The sequence below is a fragment of the Terrapene carolina genome, unplaced genomic scaffold, assembly GCF_002925995.2.
Source record: "Terrapene carolina triunguis isolate 2854851 unplaced genomic scaffold, T_m_triunguis-2.0 Scaffold234, whole genome shotgun sequence".
NCBI classification, from domain to species: domain Eukaryota; kingdom Metazoa; phylum Chordata; order Testudines; family Emydidae; genus Terrapene; species Terrapene triunguis.
The window spans coordinates 18,118,943-18,132,889 of NW_020664585.1; the positions used below are offsets into that span (position 1 = coordinate 18,118,943).

The following is a 13,947-nucleotide window of genomic DNA, read 5'->3' on the forward strand; positions in this document are numbered from 1 at the left end:
AACAGCATCTTACTTTCTGCTACAGATGAAATACTGTAGAGCTATAGACGAACTATAAGACAAAAGATAATTTAGAGTTGCAGAACATGTGGCTTGAGGATTAAATGCAGATTCTGATCACCACCTCCTGCAATCTGTAAGGTGAGGACAATGCTGTTCAACTTACTTTATTGCTGATGAACTCGAACAAGCAGCGATTTCTATTCATCTATCAAAGTATTACTAGAATTGTTTATTATTATTTGTTTTGTCGTAGTACCTAGAAGACCCAATCAGGGATCAAGCACTACACACATCCACACACATTCCCACAGTCCCAAAAAAATGGTCCCTGCCTCAGGGAACTTACAATCTAAGAAGAGACAAGACCAACAGGTGGATACAACAAACGGATAGAGAGAAGAAAGTCACTGTGAAACAATTATGACCAGTGTAATGAACAGCAGTCACTTTTGAGTGACTGACTTTGAAACCTTAATCATGTTATTTTAACTTTGTTTTGTGTGTGTCATATGTATATATACAGTGCACAGCTACAGAAAGAGCTAGCGAGTTACATCATCCAAAAGTGTACACGTTCTTGCACACCATTTTTGAGGAAAATCTTTCACATCCTGCAAGCCCACAGACACAGAGCAAAAGCAAGTAAGCACTCCACAAAACCATAAAAACCTCAACAAAACATCCATGGAAGAAGCAACAAATCACTTGGCAGAGACTACTACGCAAGTAGAGGGGTTTTGGCTGACAAGGCAAATTTAGCAGTGTTTGATTTAGAGCCTGTTTACTTTGGGAGATATACAATTTACTAGCATCAAAGTTCAGATTTAAACCCAGCAATTCGCTTTATTCTAGCTATTCAACGTATTCCTCTCTACACAGTGGCTTGGAGGTAAGGAACATTACTATCGTTTGAGCTGGATTTAAAATCTTAAAGAAAAATATATTCCAATAGCGGGGGAGAATACTTTGTCCACAGTAAAATGAGGGTAAACAATACATTAGTCTATGGAAAAGGTGAGAATATAAAACTAGGAACCACAGACAGCATTGTCTTTCACTAGTGATTATTGCACAGAAGTGGTTTGCCAGAGAAGTACCTTAACCTCTAACAGTATGGAACAAAAATGTAGCAGTCAGTCACTTTAAAAATAATGATAATAAAAAAGGTGAGCTATTAAGACTACAATATTTCACTCACTATTTAGCACAGGTTTTAGTACTGTTCTGTTACAAGTCCTTAAGGATTAAATAGTGTTCAGTTTCAATCTAGAATATTCATCTCAAATGGTTTTAAGATTCCCAATGCGAAGATAATTCATTTCCATTCTTTATGTACATTAACAGACGGGAAAAGGAGAGACTGATATATTACCTGGATGCTACAAAAATGTTTAAATATTTCTCTTTCCACCTCCCTCTTAATTCTCTATTTCATTGTTTAAGAACAGCTTTACATTCTCTTCTTAGAAAACTTCTTCCAAGGTTTTTTCCCCCACTCCTTGTTTTGTTTTTTAAACATTCTGTCTGTTTTAAATAAGGGTCTTTGAAAGTCAAACTCAGGATTTCTAAACCAGTTTCCTGTGGGCTACACAAATTACCTCAGATTTTGTTAAAATTAATTATTTCTCTTGTTCCAGATAGGATTTATTTTAGTTAAAGGTAAATGTTTAGAACCTGCAATGTAGGATAGTACCGTTGAATGCCACTATTTCAAAGTGCTTTCACCCCTTACCGTCATAGAACAGCATATTATCAAATCCTTGCGTTCCATCCTTAGTTGATATCACAGCAGCGAATTACAGCTTTTGCATGTATTTTAGGTCACTAACCAAGACAATCAATATGATCATGTATTTAAATATCTAGGGACTGTTTCTGGGAGCTGTGGGTACCCAGCATCTTGGCAAGCCAGGTCTCTAGTCTCTTCACACAATACGTATGTAAGCCCAGCTCTTGATTTTAAAGCCAGAAGGCCAAATTCTACCCTCTGAGACATTCATGCTACTCAGTGGGATCAACAGGAGTTGCATGCATATAATGGAGAAACAATCTTCCCTAAGAAAAACAGGTTCTACCAAAGCACCTTCCCTGAGGAAGTAACTGAGGCTCCTTTCATTTTAATTTGATCCTAAACCCTTCTTTCTAAGAAAAACATTGGCATTTCTAATAATTACAAAAGCTATTGCTGCTCTAGTTTTAATTATATAGAGATCCCACCTTTGGAAAAGGAGTACCATATATTGTATAATCCTACACACAAAAAATCAAATAAATAATAGGTACAATGCCCAGAACACCAAAAATTAAAACCAATTACCTCAAAAATCTAGGCCAAAAAAAAAAAAAAAAAAAAAAAAGGCCTGGGGGTGCGGGGGGTAAATGATGAAGTGGACTGGAACAGAAAAGCCTATACAATTAAGGAACCAAGCACCTCAATATGGCCCTGACCTGGCAAAGTCACACGCATGTCCCAATTATACTAATCTCAGTAAATAAAGTGCATATGTCTCGTAGGACTGTGCTATATCCCTTGATCTCCTATATTCCAGCCTCATTCAATTCCATCCTTCCAAAGAAACTGCCCATAAAAATTGCATTTGGTTTATGTTTAAAGTATGTTTTACAAATATAAAGCATTTGTCTGTCATGTTTTCTTTGCATCTGTGATGTGCTCTAAACTAATGGTTTCCTACTAAATTCAAGCATTTGGAAACTTTTGTCCATTAGACTTCAGCCTTTTTAATTTTTTTTTTTTTTTAAGTACACATACTCTTACAGCTTAAAGCTTTATAATATACAAGAGATCTGGGCATTTTAGTAGATGGCTAATTGTGTGTAAAACAAGCTGGAAAGCAATGACACTTTCGCCAATGACAGAAATCAACTACTGTTTAACTAACTTGAATGTTTCAGACCAGGACAGGTCCAGGCTTGAGATATTATATGAGCATGAATTAAATTATACTAGGCACCACTAAAATGGAAAGGCTATCACACACCAAAAAAATCATTGTAGGAGCCAGCCAACTATCCAATGTAGGACTCAACATTAAATTAAACAACCTACTGAAGAAAAGGGCAACCTCTTAAAACTCAGGTACTATACGGTTTCTCACTATGATATATTGTGTTTTCCAGCTTCTGGACCTGTCACAATGAAGCTCCTATTTCATTTGTTCGTTCTCTCTTTCATCATAACATCTGCATTTTGTGGGATCAAAGACTTTAATAAGCACTTTGAAAGTGTTGATCAAGCTATAAATCCCCGTTCGCCCCATGAAAATGAAACCCACAATATGCCTAATTTTCCACCAGGGTTCCATAAGGCAAATACTATAACCAACGACTTGATTGCTGAGGAAGACGAAGAGGAAGACTATCTAGATTTGGAAAAGATATTTGATGAGGATTATTATGGTGACATAATTGATGCTTCTCCATATCCCTATATAGTTGCTGAAATTCAGCAAGGAAATATTCTTGAATTATTCCATGGTAAAACCAGAATCCAGCGTCTCAACATCCTCAATGCAAACTTTGGCTTCAACCTTTATCGGAGTCTGAAGGACAGAGCCAATTCTTCAGATAATATTCTGATGGCTCCTGTTGGTATTTCCACTGCAATGGCTATGATTTCATTAGGGCTGAAGGGACAAACACACCAGGAGGTACTCTCTGTTCTAGGCTTCAGAGATTTCATTAACGCCAGCTCCAAGTATGAGATTATGACAATTCACAACCTCTTCCGTAAACTAACTCACCGGCTCTTCAGACGCAATTTCGGTTACACACTGCGATCGGTCAATGATCTTTATATTCGGAAGCAATTTTCTATTATGGATGATTTCAGAAACAACATGAAAAATTATTACTTTGCTGAGGCTCAATCATCTGACTTCTCAGACCCTGCCTTCATCACTAAAACCAACGAGCGCATCCTGAAACTGACCAAAGGATTAATAAAAGAAGCTCTGGTGAACATCAACCCCACAACATTGATGATGATTCTCAATTGTATTTACTTTAAAGGTAAAAAAAATCTAAATTTCAATTTTCAGTAATGGGTTAATTTATGTTTCACAGCACACGTCAATCTGAGGAACCAAGAATGAATCAAAACCCTAGACCAGTGCTTCTCAAAGCCGATCCGCCGCTTGTTCAGGGAAAGCCCCTGGCAGTCCGGGCCAGTTTGTTTACCTGCTGCATCCGCAGGTTCGGCCAATCGCGGCTCCCAGGCCAATGGGGGCTGCAGGAAGCGGCGCAGGCTGAGGGATGTGCTGGCCGCCGCTTCCCGCAGCCCCCATTGGCCTGGAGCGGTGAACCGCGGCCAGTGGGAGCCACGATCGGCCGAACCTGCGGATGCGGCAGGTAAACAAACCGGCCCAGACCGCCAGGGGCTTTCCCTGAACAAGCAGCGGACCAGCTTTGAGAAGCACTGCCCTAGACTACAACTTAGGCCACAATAATTGTTTTTATTTCATAGTCCCACTGTGTACTAAGAATTTGTATCTATTATTATTATTACTACTACTACTACAATGGATCATGACCCCACTGCATTAGGCACGCTACAAACACAGAACAAAAAGACGGTCCCTGCCCCAAGGAGCTTACAATCCAAATATAATACAAGGAGGCAATTGATGGATACAAACCATAACCTCAGGAAAAACAGTCACAGCTGAGGGACTCCATGCAAAATTATTCTTGCAGGAAGAATCACTGCAGTTTGTGTTATAAGTAAATGGTCAAATTCAGTCCTACCGTAAGAAGGTGCAACTCCACTGACTTCAGGGGAGATACAGCGGGGTTGAATTCAGTCCAACGCATTTATAAAGAGGTTTAAAGTATTCAAAATCCAGAGAATCAGCCAGGGATAAAGACTCTGAGCTTAATGTATATACAGTGTGATCTGTACTCAGAGTCTACTCAAGGGCCTGACAAAAGTTATTAGCTTAACAAAAGTGGTCTTCTAATAAAAGGTAGAGCAGAACAGCATTCACTTGATTGGGATACTTTGGGCGAACAAGTGGGTGGTGGTTTTGTAAGGTGGTCTCTTGTAAGGTTTTTAATTATGGGTAGAGCTGGTAGTGCTGCCTGGAGTTAAACTGCCCAAAACATCACATTATAAGACATTGTTTTCAGTTTCTTATAACTTTCAGCCCAAACAGTTAAAGTTTGGCAAATATGCTTTTTTGGCCATGTTAAAAATACTGGGACTGGTGCAGGGGAGGGGCAGAGAGGGAAGAGAATGGTATGAAGAACCTGGGGAGAGGGTCTGGGAATGGGTGGGAAAGACTAAGATTAGATGGGGTGGGGGGAAGGGAGGAAGAGACTGGGGCAAATGGCCAGTGGGGAAAGACAGGAATGGGGCAAGGAGTCAGTGGATACAGACAGGACTCATCATACCCACCCTACCCTCTTTACATTGGGTGCCTATATAGTGGGAAACTGATTAAGTTGCTACATAGCTGGTTTTTAAACCCCTTTAAAAGGTGTAACAGAAGTCTGGGGCTATTTTTGAGACTTCTTTCTTAAGCCCTATCCTGAAGTTTGTGCATTCACACCCCGGCCCTTTAGCGAACCCACCATCCCATATTAGGTCAGCAAGTTATCATGTCTTTGCTAGAATGAGTCCTAGGGTTAGCACACTGCTTCCCTTTGACATCCCCCCATCCTTTAAAAAACAATCTGAAGGAAAAAAAAAAAAACTTCATCCTCCCAAAAGGTGATTTTTTATTTTAAATCTAACTACTACTGGCTCAATACTTCCTGTTTCTTCCCCTTTGAGACCCATCCACCTTAAGGGCTTTTTTTTATTATTATTATTTGAACTGTAATGCATACAATTTTTGTTGTCTTAAAATATTCCAAAATGTTAGACATTCTATAACTATAGTACAAACCCATAGATGGAGCTACAGAAAAAGGTTTTAATATAAATATTAGAACACAAAACTTAACTAATGACGCCTGTTGCACAATGCATTATTACTCTGCAGATAAAAATTAAGCATGCAGTCCCAGGTTCTCTCTGGCACGTGACTACACACTTTGGGATGAAAGGTGAGGCATCTGATCCTCTCCACATTACTAGCCATCCAAAAGCAATCACAATGGCAGACTTATCCAAGCCTTTCTAGGTGAAGATCAAAGGTGACAGTCAGACTTGCTTAATCAAACGGGACGCATGTTATAGAAAATGTGTTTAGGGGGTGGAATTGCAGGAGTGAAATTAAGATACCAAATCCCTAACACTGCCCACAATTACAGGGTTATTAAAAAGGTTATACAGTATTAGCTCCTCCATGCACTTACTGTTGTGCTCTACACTTATTTGCTCACTTACATCTAATACCCCTGATTTTAAAAGGCGATACCAACAGCCAAAATAAAATAAATGTAATATATAAAATTCTAACTGTGCCTTTTCATCTAGAAAGAAACAAGGCTAATTCCTTCCAGAGCCATCATTATGAATACATTACATTAAAGAAGCAGATCATCAACTACATTCTTTTAATGTAATATCTTCACTGGACTACTAATGCATACTTGGGACCCTCAGAGTGTCTTCACGCAGCCCTGATCCAAATCCCATGGACCTCAATAGGAAGACGTCCTCTGACTTTAACGGGAATTGGATCAGGTCCTTTGGGTCTGATCCTGTCAGTGCTGAACTTCCTCAGCTTCACTGGAGTCAAGAGTGAGCAGCACCTCACAGAGGGATAGCTCAGTGGTATAAGCATTGGCCTGCTAAACCCAGGGGGTTGTGAGTTCAATCCTTGAGGGGGCCACTCAGGGATCTGGGGCAAAAATCAGTACTTGGTCCTGCTAGTGAAGGCAGGGGGCTGACTTTTCAGGGTCCCTTCCAGTTCTATAAAAAAAAACTGGGTAGTCTACCCCGTGATGGTCCAGGAAGAAGTATATTTGTTTAAATGTGTTCAGTTTAATGAAGTCAAAGCTTTGATATACAAAATGTAAATGTTTTGTTCCACATGGAAATTAAAATTTAGCTATATTTAGTTAATGTTGATGAGACAGTATAATACAAGATGAATTCTAATTTTGAGCAGAATTACACTGATCTGCAAACATCAACATCAGATCTTTTAAAGCTTGTAATCTGCACAACAACTCAAAGAATTATGTTTTCTCTCAGGTATCTTTTAAATGATTTCCACTTTATATTTTAGAGTGATTTTTGAGACCAGCCTGTGCATTAGAACTCCTTTAAATGTGTACAGCAAAGTCAGACAAACACCTAATTGGTCATCTACACACATTTGCAAATCATGTGCTTACATTTTTACATGTTCATGTTTTGAAAACTAGCCCTTTACTTCTAAGATGCCACAATGAATTCCCTCTTATTCCAGCCACAACTTAAAATGATCAGCCAGGCTACATTTTGCAATGATATTTGCAAATAAGTCTTCATCACTAAAATTATATTTTAACATCTTTCATTTACAAACTATAATTATATATAGAAATAAGGATGAGGTTTTCTGATATATTAACAGGAACTTGGGAAAACAAGTTTCCAGTGGAAATGACAAACAAACGGACCTTCCGACTGAATGAGAAAGAAACAATAAAGGTTCCTATGATGCAGACCAAAGGAAACTTCCTGGCTGCTGCAGACCATGAGCTAGACTGTGGTGTGCTCCAGCTGCCATATGTGGGGAACATCAGCATGCTGATTGTGCTTCCAAACAAACTATCTGGCATGAAAGCACTGGAGAAGCAACTGACCCCTCAGGTGGTGGAGAAATGGCAAAAGAGCATGACAAACAGGTAAAATAAATCTTGCCAAACAAGCTTGATATAGTTTCTTGATGATATAAGTTTAAATTGACAAAAGTAAGAGTGTTGACATAATAAACTTCTGGAAGATATTTAACTTAGTACTGCACTACATTTTGATTTTAAAAACTTAGCACTATACAAAATCAATGCAGTCTATATTAAATAGATTAAAACCTTGTTAAATGATAGATCTCAGAGTAATTGTAAGGGGGAAAATCATCCAGTGGGAGAATTCCCAGTGGGATCCCACAAGGATCTGTTCTTGACCCAATGCTATTCAATCTCTTTATCAATGATCCGGAAGAAAACAAAATAGTAGGTGGTAGAGTTTACAAATTACATAAGAATTGGTGTGTGATAAACAATACCGACAAGTGTATTCTACAGAATTATCTAGATCACATGCTATGCTGGGTTCACTTGAACAATATGCATTTTAATATAGTTAAATGCAAGGTTATACATCTAGCAACCAACAATGTAGGTCATAGTTATAGGAAGGGGGGACTATTTTAGAAATCAGTGACCTAGAAAAGGACTTGGGAGTCATAACAGATAACCCACTGAACATAAACTCGTAGTGCTTTGTGGTGGGTAGGAAAGCAAGTGTGATACTTAGATGTATAAGCAGGGGAATGTAGAGTAGAGTAGAGCTTGTACAGTGTGTTACCACCATATAAAGCATTAGTGTGACCATTACCAGAACATTGTGTCCATTTTTGGTGTTGACACTTCATAAAGATGTTGACAAAATGGAAAGGGTTCAGAAGGGACACAAGAATGACCTGCCCTACAAGAAACTCAATCTATTTAGCTTAAAGAGAAGGTTAAGAAGTGATCTGATTGCAGTTTATAGCTACCTATAGGAGAGATTTCGAATCGCAGAGGGCTCTTCAATCTAGTGGACAAAGGCATAAATGAGATCCAATGGTGGAGAGCTGAAACTGGACAAGTTCAGAGTAGAAAAGAGGGGCACATTTTTTCCACAGTGAGGGTAATTAATCATTGGAACAACCTACCTAGAGATGTGGTGGATTCTACATCACTTGAAGTCTTTAAAACAAGACTGGATGTCTTTCTAAAAGATATTGTCTAGCTCAGGGGTTCTCAAACTTCACCATGACCCTCTTCTGACAACAAAAATGACGACATGACCCCAAGAGGAGCGACTGAAGCCTGAGCCTGCCAGAGCCTCGCTGCTCCAGGGAGGGGGGGCAAAGCCCAAGCCCCACTGCCCTCTGGCTTTGGCCTCAGGTGCAGGGGCTCGGGCTTTGGCCCGGGGCCCCAGCAAATCTAAGCCAGTCCCCCAACTTTGGGGTCCCAACCCACAGTTTGAGAACCGCTAGTCTAGGTCATCCAGAAGTTATGGGCTTGATGCAGGAATAACTTGGCAAAACTCTACGTTTGTGTTATGTGGAAGGTCAGACTAGATGATCATAATGGTTCCTTCTGGCCTTATAATCTATGAATAAACAATGAATTCTCTTTTAAAAAACAAATACCTCTGTTGTATGTACTTGGTAAACCTCTAACCTATTGTGCCAGGGAGTTCCATAACAGATAGTTGCATATGCTGATAATACCTATGTCATCTGAACAGGACTATGTACTGTAGAAATACAACTGATGTTAAGCCTTTTAAGTATTATAAGCATGTACTACATTAATAGTTTTTTTACCTTAGATTTAGAAAAACTGCTTAGACAGACCAGGCCCTACCTTTTAGAAAGTTAAGCCTGGGAGAACAGAGAGCAGGACTCCTGTATATGTCAGTGTCATGCCTGCTTGATAAGAATGGAACTGACATGCATAGTTAAGGGATGTGATGTATATTTCTCTAAGACCTTTAATGTTTCTGCTTCTTACTAGAACAAGAGAGGTAGTTCTGCCTAAATTTAAGCTGGAGAAGAGCTATGACCTGACTGATTATCTGAAATCCATGGGAATAGAAACACTGTTTGACAACAATGGCGACTATTCTGGAATATCAGTTGAGAAAGTCATCATTGATGTGGTAATTTTTCCCCTTCTACACTCATTCTTCCTACTTATTAATTCCTGTCATCTGAAGTGTGGCAACAAGGCACAATAATTCACAGCTTAGCTAAGCAAGTAACACAATATCCCTGCCTCTCCTGGAACATAAGGGGTCTGTTTTTCCATACATAGTGGAAGACCAGTGGCTCTCAATCTTTCCAGACTATTGCACCCCTTTCAGGAGTCTGATTTGTCTTGCGTACCCCCAAGTTTCAGCTCACTTAAAAACTACTTGCTTACAAATCAGACATAAAAAATACACGTATCACAGCACACTATTACTGAAAAAATGCTTACTTTCTCATTTTTACCATATAATTATAAAATAAATCAATTGGAATATAAATATTATACTTACATTTCAGTGTATAGTATATAGAGCAGTATAAACAAGTCAGTCTGTGTGACATTTTAGTTTGTACTGACTTCAATAGTGCTTTTTATGTAGCCTGTAGTAAAACTAGACAAATATCTAGAGGAGTTGATGTAGCCCCTGGAAGACCTGTGTGTACCCCCAGGGGTAAACGTGCCCTTGGTTGAGAACCAGTGGTGGTAGACTATATACATCATGAAGGTTATGCCTTTAAATCTCTGGGAGGGGTTAGGTCATGACCAGTCAGGAAAGGGTATTTGTCAAAGCCAGAGGACTGATGCCATATAGGAACTACCAGTGAAAACACAAGAAACCCATGTGCAGGATAGAAAAGATGTGATGTTGTAATTAAAGTTCACCATTCTTTCAGCAAATTAATTCTAGTGCAATTCACCGAAAGACAAAATACTAAGACTTCAAAGTCTAACCAAAAGGATTCTGCATTTTCTGTCCCATTTTTTACAGTTCAATCACCATGGCACGATTACTGTGAACGAGGAAGGCACAGAGGCTGCAGCTGTGACCACGGTAGGGTTCATGCCCCTTTCCACTCAGATTCGCTTCATCGTTGACCGCCCCTTTCTGTTTCTCATCTACGAGCATCGCACCAGCTGCCTGCTGTTCATGGGCAGAGTCGCCAACCCCAGCAAGTTTTAAAAAACAGAGGAGTGCTCTCATATCCAGGTTGTATGATTACATTTTAGTATAGCTGTTTTTGAAAGGAAGTATTTACTTATCACATTAGTCAGAGGTTACTGTCATTACACATGACTCACCATTTATCAGTGGAAAATGCAATATATACGAGACCATTCATGTATATATATATCAATATATATACACGAATGGACTCACAGCAGTAGATGATTTGACTGCAATTTATAAAGATTAATGCCAGGCACAGATATATCTGTATTAAAATCTCATTAAATAACTTACACAGTGTTATATTCAATGTACTGAACTTAACCAGCAAATAAAACCTTAGACCAGGATTTTTAAAAGTGGATATCTAAAGTTAATTTCTTAAATCTGTATTTAGACACTTACAAACAGGCAGGCCTAAGGAAGTGCTGAACCCCTTGCAGTTCTGGGTTTATCTTTTCAGGTACCTAAATACAGAATTAGGGACCCAATGTTAGGTGCCCGTTTTTGAAAATCTTGCCCTCAGAGCCTGATTCTGCCCTCTGATATCCCATAGGCCAAATTCAGCCTAGGGGAAACTAGCACAATTCCCAGGGAAGTCCCAGCCAAACCCAGCAGCAATCTAAATGGAGGTATAAATAGTGAAGTAGAGAAACTTGTACTGATTTCACATTCAACAGGTTTATAAAACATGAAACTTACAAACCAATGAGGCAGAAGAGGGATTGTAGGAAAAACCACTTACAGTAGGAAAAGTAAGGTACCATTAGGTCTGGTTTTGATTTCATACCAGTTCTACATTGGCATGATGCCAATGATTTCAATACAGTTACTCCCGATTTCCAGTAGTGTGAAATCAGAGTCAGGCCAAATGGCTAATTTATACCACTGTAAACTGTCACCAAATTTAGCCTATTGTGTATAGACACACATCTGTGGGGAGCATAAGGTCCATAACACAGCTTATATACAAAAAGGCATTTTATATAAATGAAGTAGACAGGGAAAAACTCCCTCCCCGCCATACCCTCAATACCTGAAGTCCTACATTTTATTTTCTCCATTTCTTTACAGAAAACATTTATATAAACAAAGCATCTAGGCAGAAAATAGGGGCTCTAAAGCTTACCTCAGGCTCAATCTCATGAAATTTAGTGGGAAAAACCTGATAAAAAATAATAAACTACTGGTAACTTTTTCAGACTTTATAGTAGGAACATAAACACTGTGTAATTATTCTCATCATCCACGTAGATGCAACGTACTTCCATTCTAAAATGCTACCACTTGACAGGAGGAACAAATTTACACTTTTTCTATGAACTGTCAAGATAAGTACACGGACAACACATGTATTCACATTTCAAAACTTCCCTTTTCTCTGGGCCTTTTAAAGAATTCATATTGTAGACTCACAAGTTTACTGTATTATTCAGGATATCTAATATTATACAAAATCTAAATGTTTTCAATATTCAACTTTCCTTTGCATATTTTCTTTGGTAGCATAAGAGAAAACAAACAATAGTACTTTTATGGATTTACAAGTCTTTAATGAAGTCTTTAAAATGCAATTTGTAGTTGATCCTGTTTTGCTTTTATTCAATATGTGTCATTTTGAATTTTGTGCCCAACCATAAATGAAGCTGTTTAAACATTAAAGTAAATGAAAAATACCTATTGTATAGGAAATAGCATGGTGAAGAGCTGATCTCAAATAATTATTCAACTCAATAAATAGTTTTTCCCTTTTCAATATTCCTACTTCATATACAGTCCTTGTTCAAGAGGTTTTTTGCACACACATACTTTTTGAGTGTTAAAAAGCTTTGCCACAGAAAACATCAAAGAATAAATGCAAGTATGGGAAGGTTATCTTATTCTTCACAAATGTGGAACACATATTAAAGAATATAATCAAATCAAGAAGTTAAAAGAAAACTTTGGCAATCAAGAATGAGGTTGTCAAAGACTACGTTAGTTGGAAACAAAGTTCTAAAAGTTATTTTTGAGGCCAAGACCAATTCCTGTAACCAGGGAAAGAGGACAAACAGAAAAGCAAATGTAGCGCAGCTCAGAACTCATGATCTTTATGCATTGTGCAAGAAAATCAAATATTTGCTTCTGCACCCATAATGTAACCATTAACTCTTGCTACAGCTTCTGACACTAATTTATTTTACTCCATATAAAGGTCACATTGGTTAAGAAATATGCAGTATACATCAAGTATTCAAATCAAATGCATTTGATCAACCAACATGTGAAACAGAAAATAGTCCCTTGCACTATGTCACAAATGAAAGAGACCATTTTTGTACATTTTTAAAGGCCTGATCTTACTCCCTTTGAAGTCAATGCCAAAATTTCCATTGATTTCAATAGGAGATGGAGCAGGACCTGAAAGGGCAAAGCAACACAGCAGTCACCACTGGATTACAGGCCTCAAATAGGACAACAATTAGTCATTTAAAAGTTGCTCTGTTTTTGAGCAAGCTACCTTTTGTAGCAATAGCTTCCAAATTAGTAGGGGCCCAAGATATTTATGTAAATGTTCCAGTAACCTCTAGATCGAGCCTTTATAATTATGGATGAATTCAGTGGGAGCTGATGTTGGGTGCTCAGCACTTTTGAAAGTCAGGCAGGTGCTGAAAGACAGATTTAGGAGCCTAATTTTAGGCTCTTATTTTTGGAAATCTGAGCCAAGAAGTTTGTAAAGCCAGGTAGGGTTGCCAGGCATCCAGTCTTCAACCAGAACGCCCGGTCGAAAAAGGACCGTGGCAGCTCCGGTCGGCGGTGCAGTGGGGGCCTGGGACTAAGGCAGGCTCCCTGCCTGCCCTGGCTCCATGCAGCTCCCGGAAGCGTCTGCCAGGTCCCTGCAGCCCCTCGGCACATTGGTGGTCATGGCGGCCAGGGAGGCTCCACACACTGTCTCCACCACGAGTGTCGGCTCCACAGCTCCCATTGGCCAGGAACCGCAACCAATAGGAGCTGTGGGGGCAGCGCCTGCGGGCGCGATGGCAGTGCGTCGATGGCAGTCTCTGACTGCCCACATGCCTAGGGCCAAAAGGACCTCA

The 13,947-nt window shown here is 39.2% G+C and overlaps 2 protein-coding genes across 3 annotated transcripts in view; one reads left to right on the plus strand and one right to left on the minus strand.

Moving 5' to 3' along the window:
* PI4KA (phosphatidylinositol 4-kinase alpha) overlaps positions 1-13,947 on the minus strand; it is a 91,262-nt gene that overhangs the window by 38,251 nt on the left and 39,064 nt on the right. The gene's annotated exons all lie outside the window — the stretch shown is intronic.
* On the plus strand, positions 808-12,628 carry SERPIND1 (serpin family D member 1). The gene is made up of 5 exons (XM_024219478.1): positions 808-892; positions 3,142-4,032; positions 7,530-7,803; positions 9,685-9,829; positions 10,691-12,628. The coding sequence occupies exons 2-5, from the start codon at positions 3,159-3,161 to the stop codon at positions 10,880-10,882; spliced, it is 1,485 nt and encodes a 494-aa protein (XP_024075246.1). The 5' UTR covers positions 808-892; positions 3,142-3,158; the 3' UTR covers positions 10,883-12,628.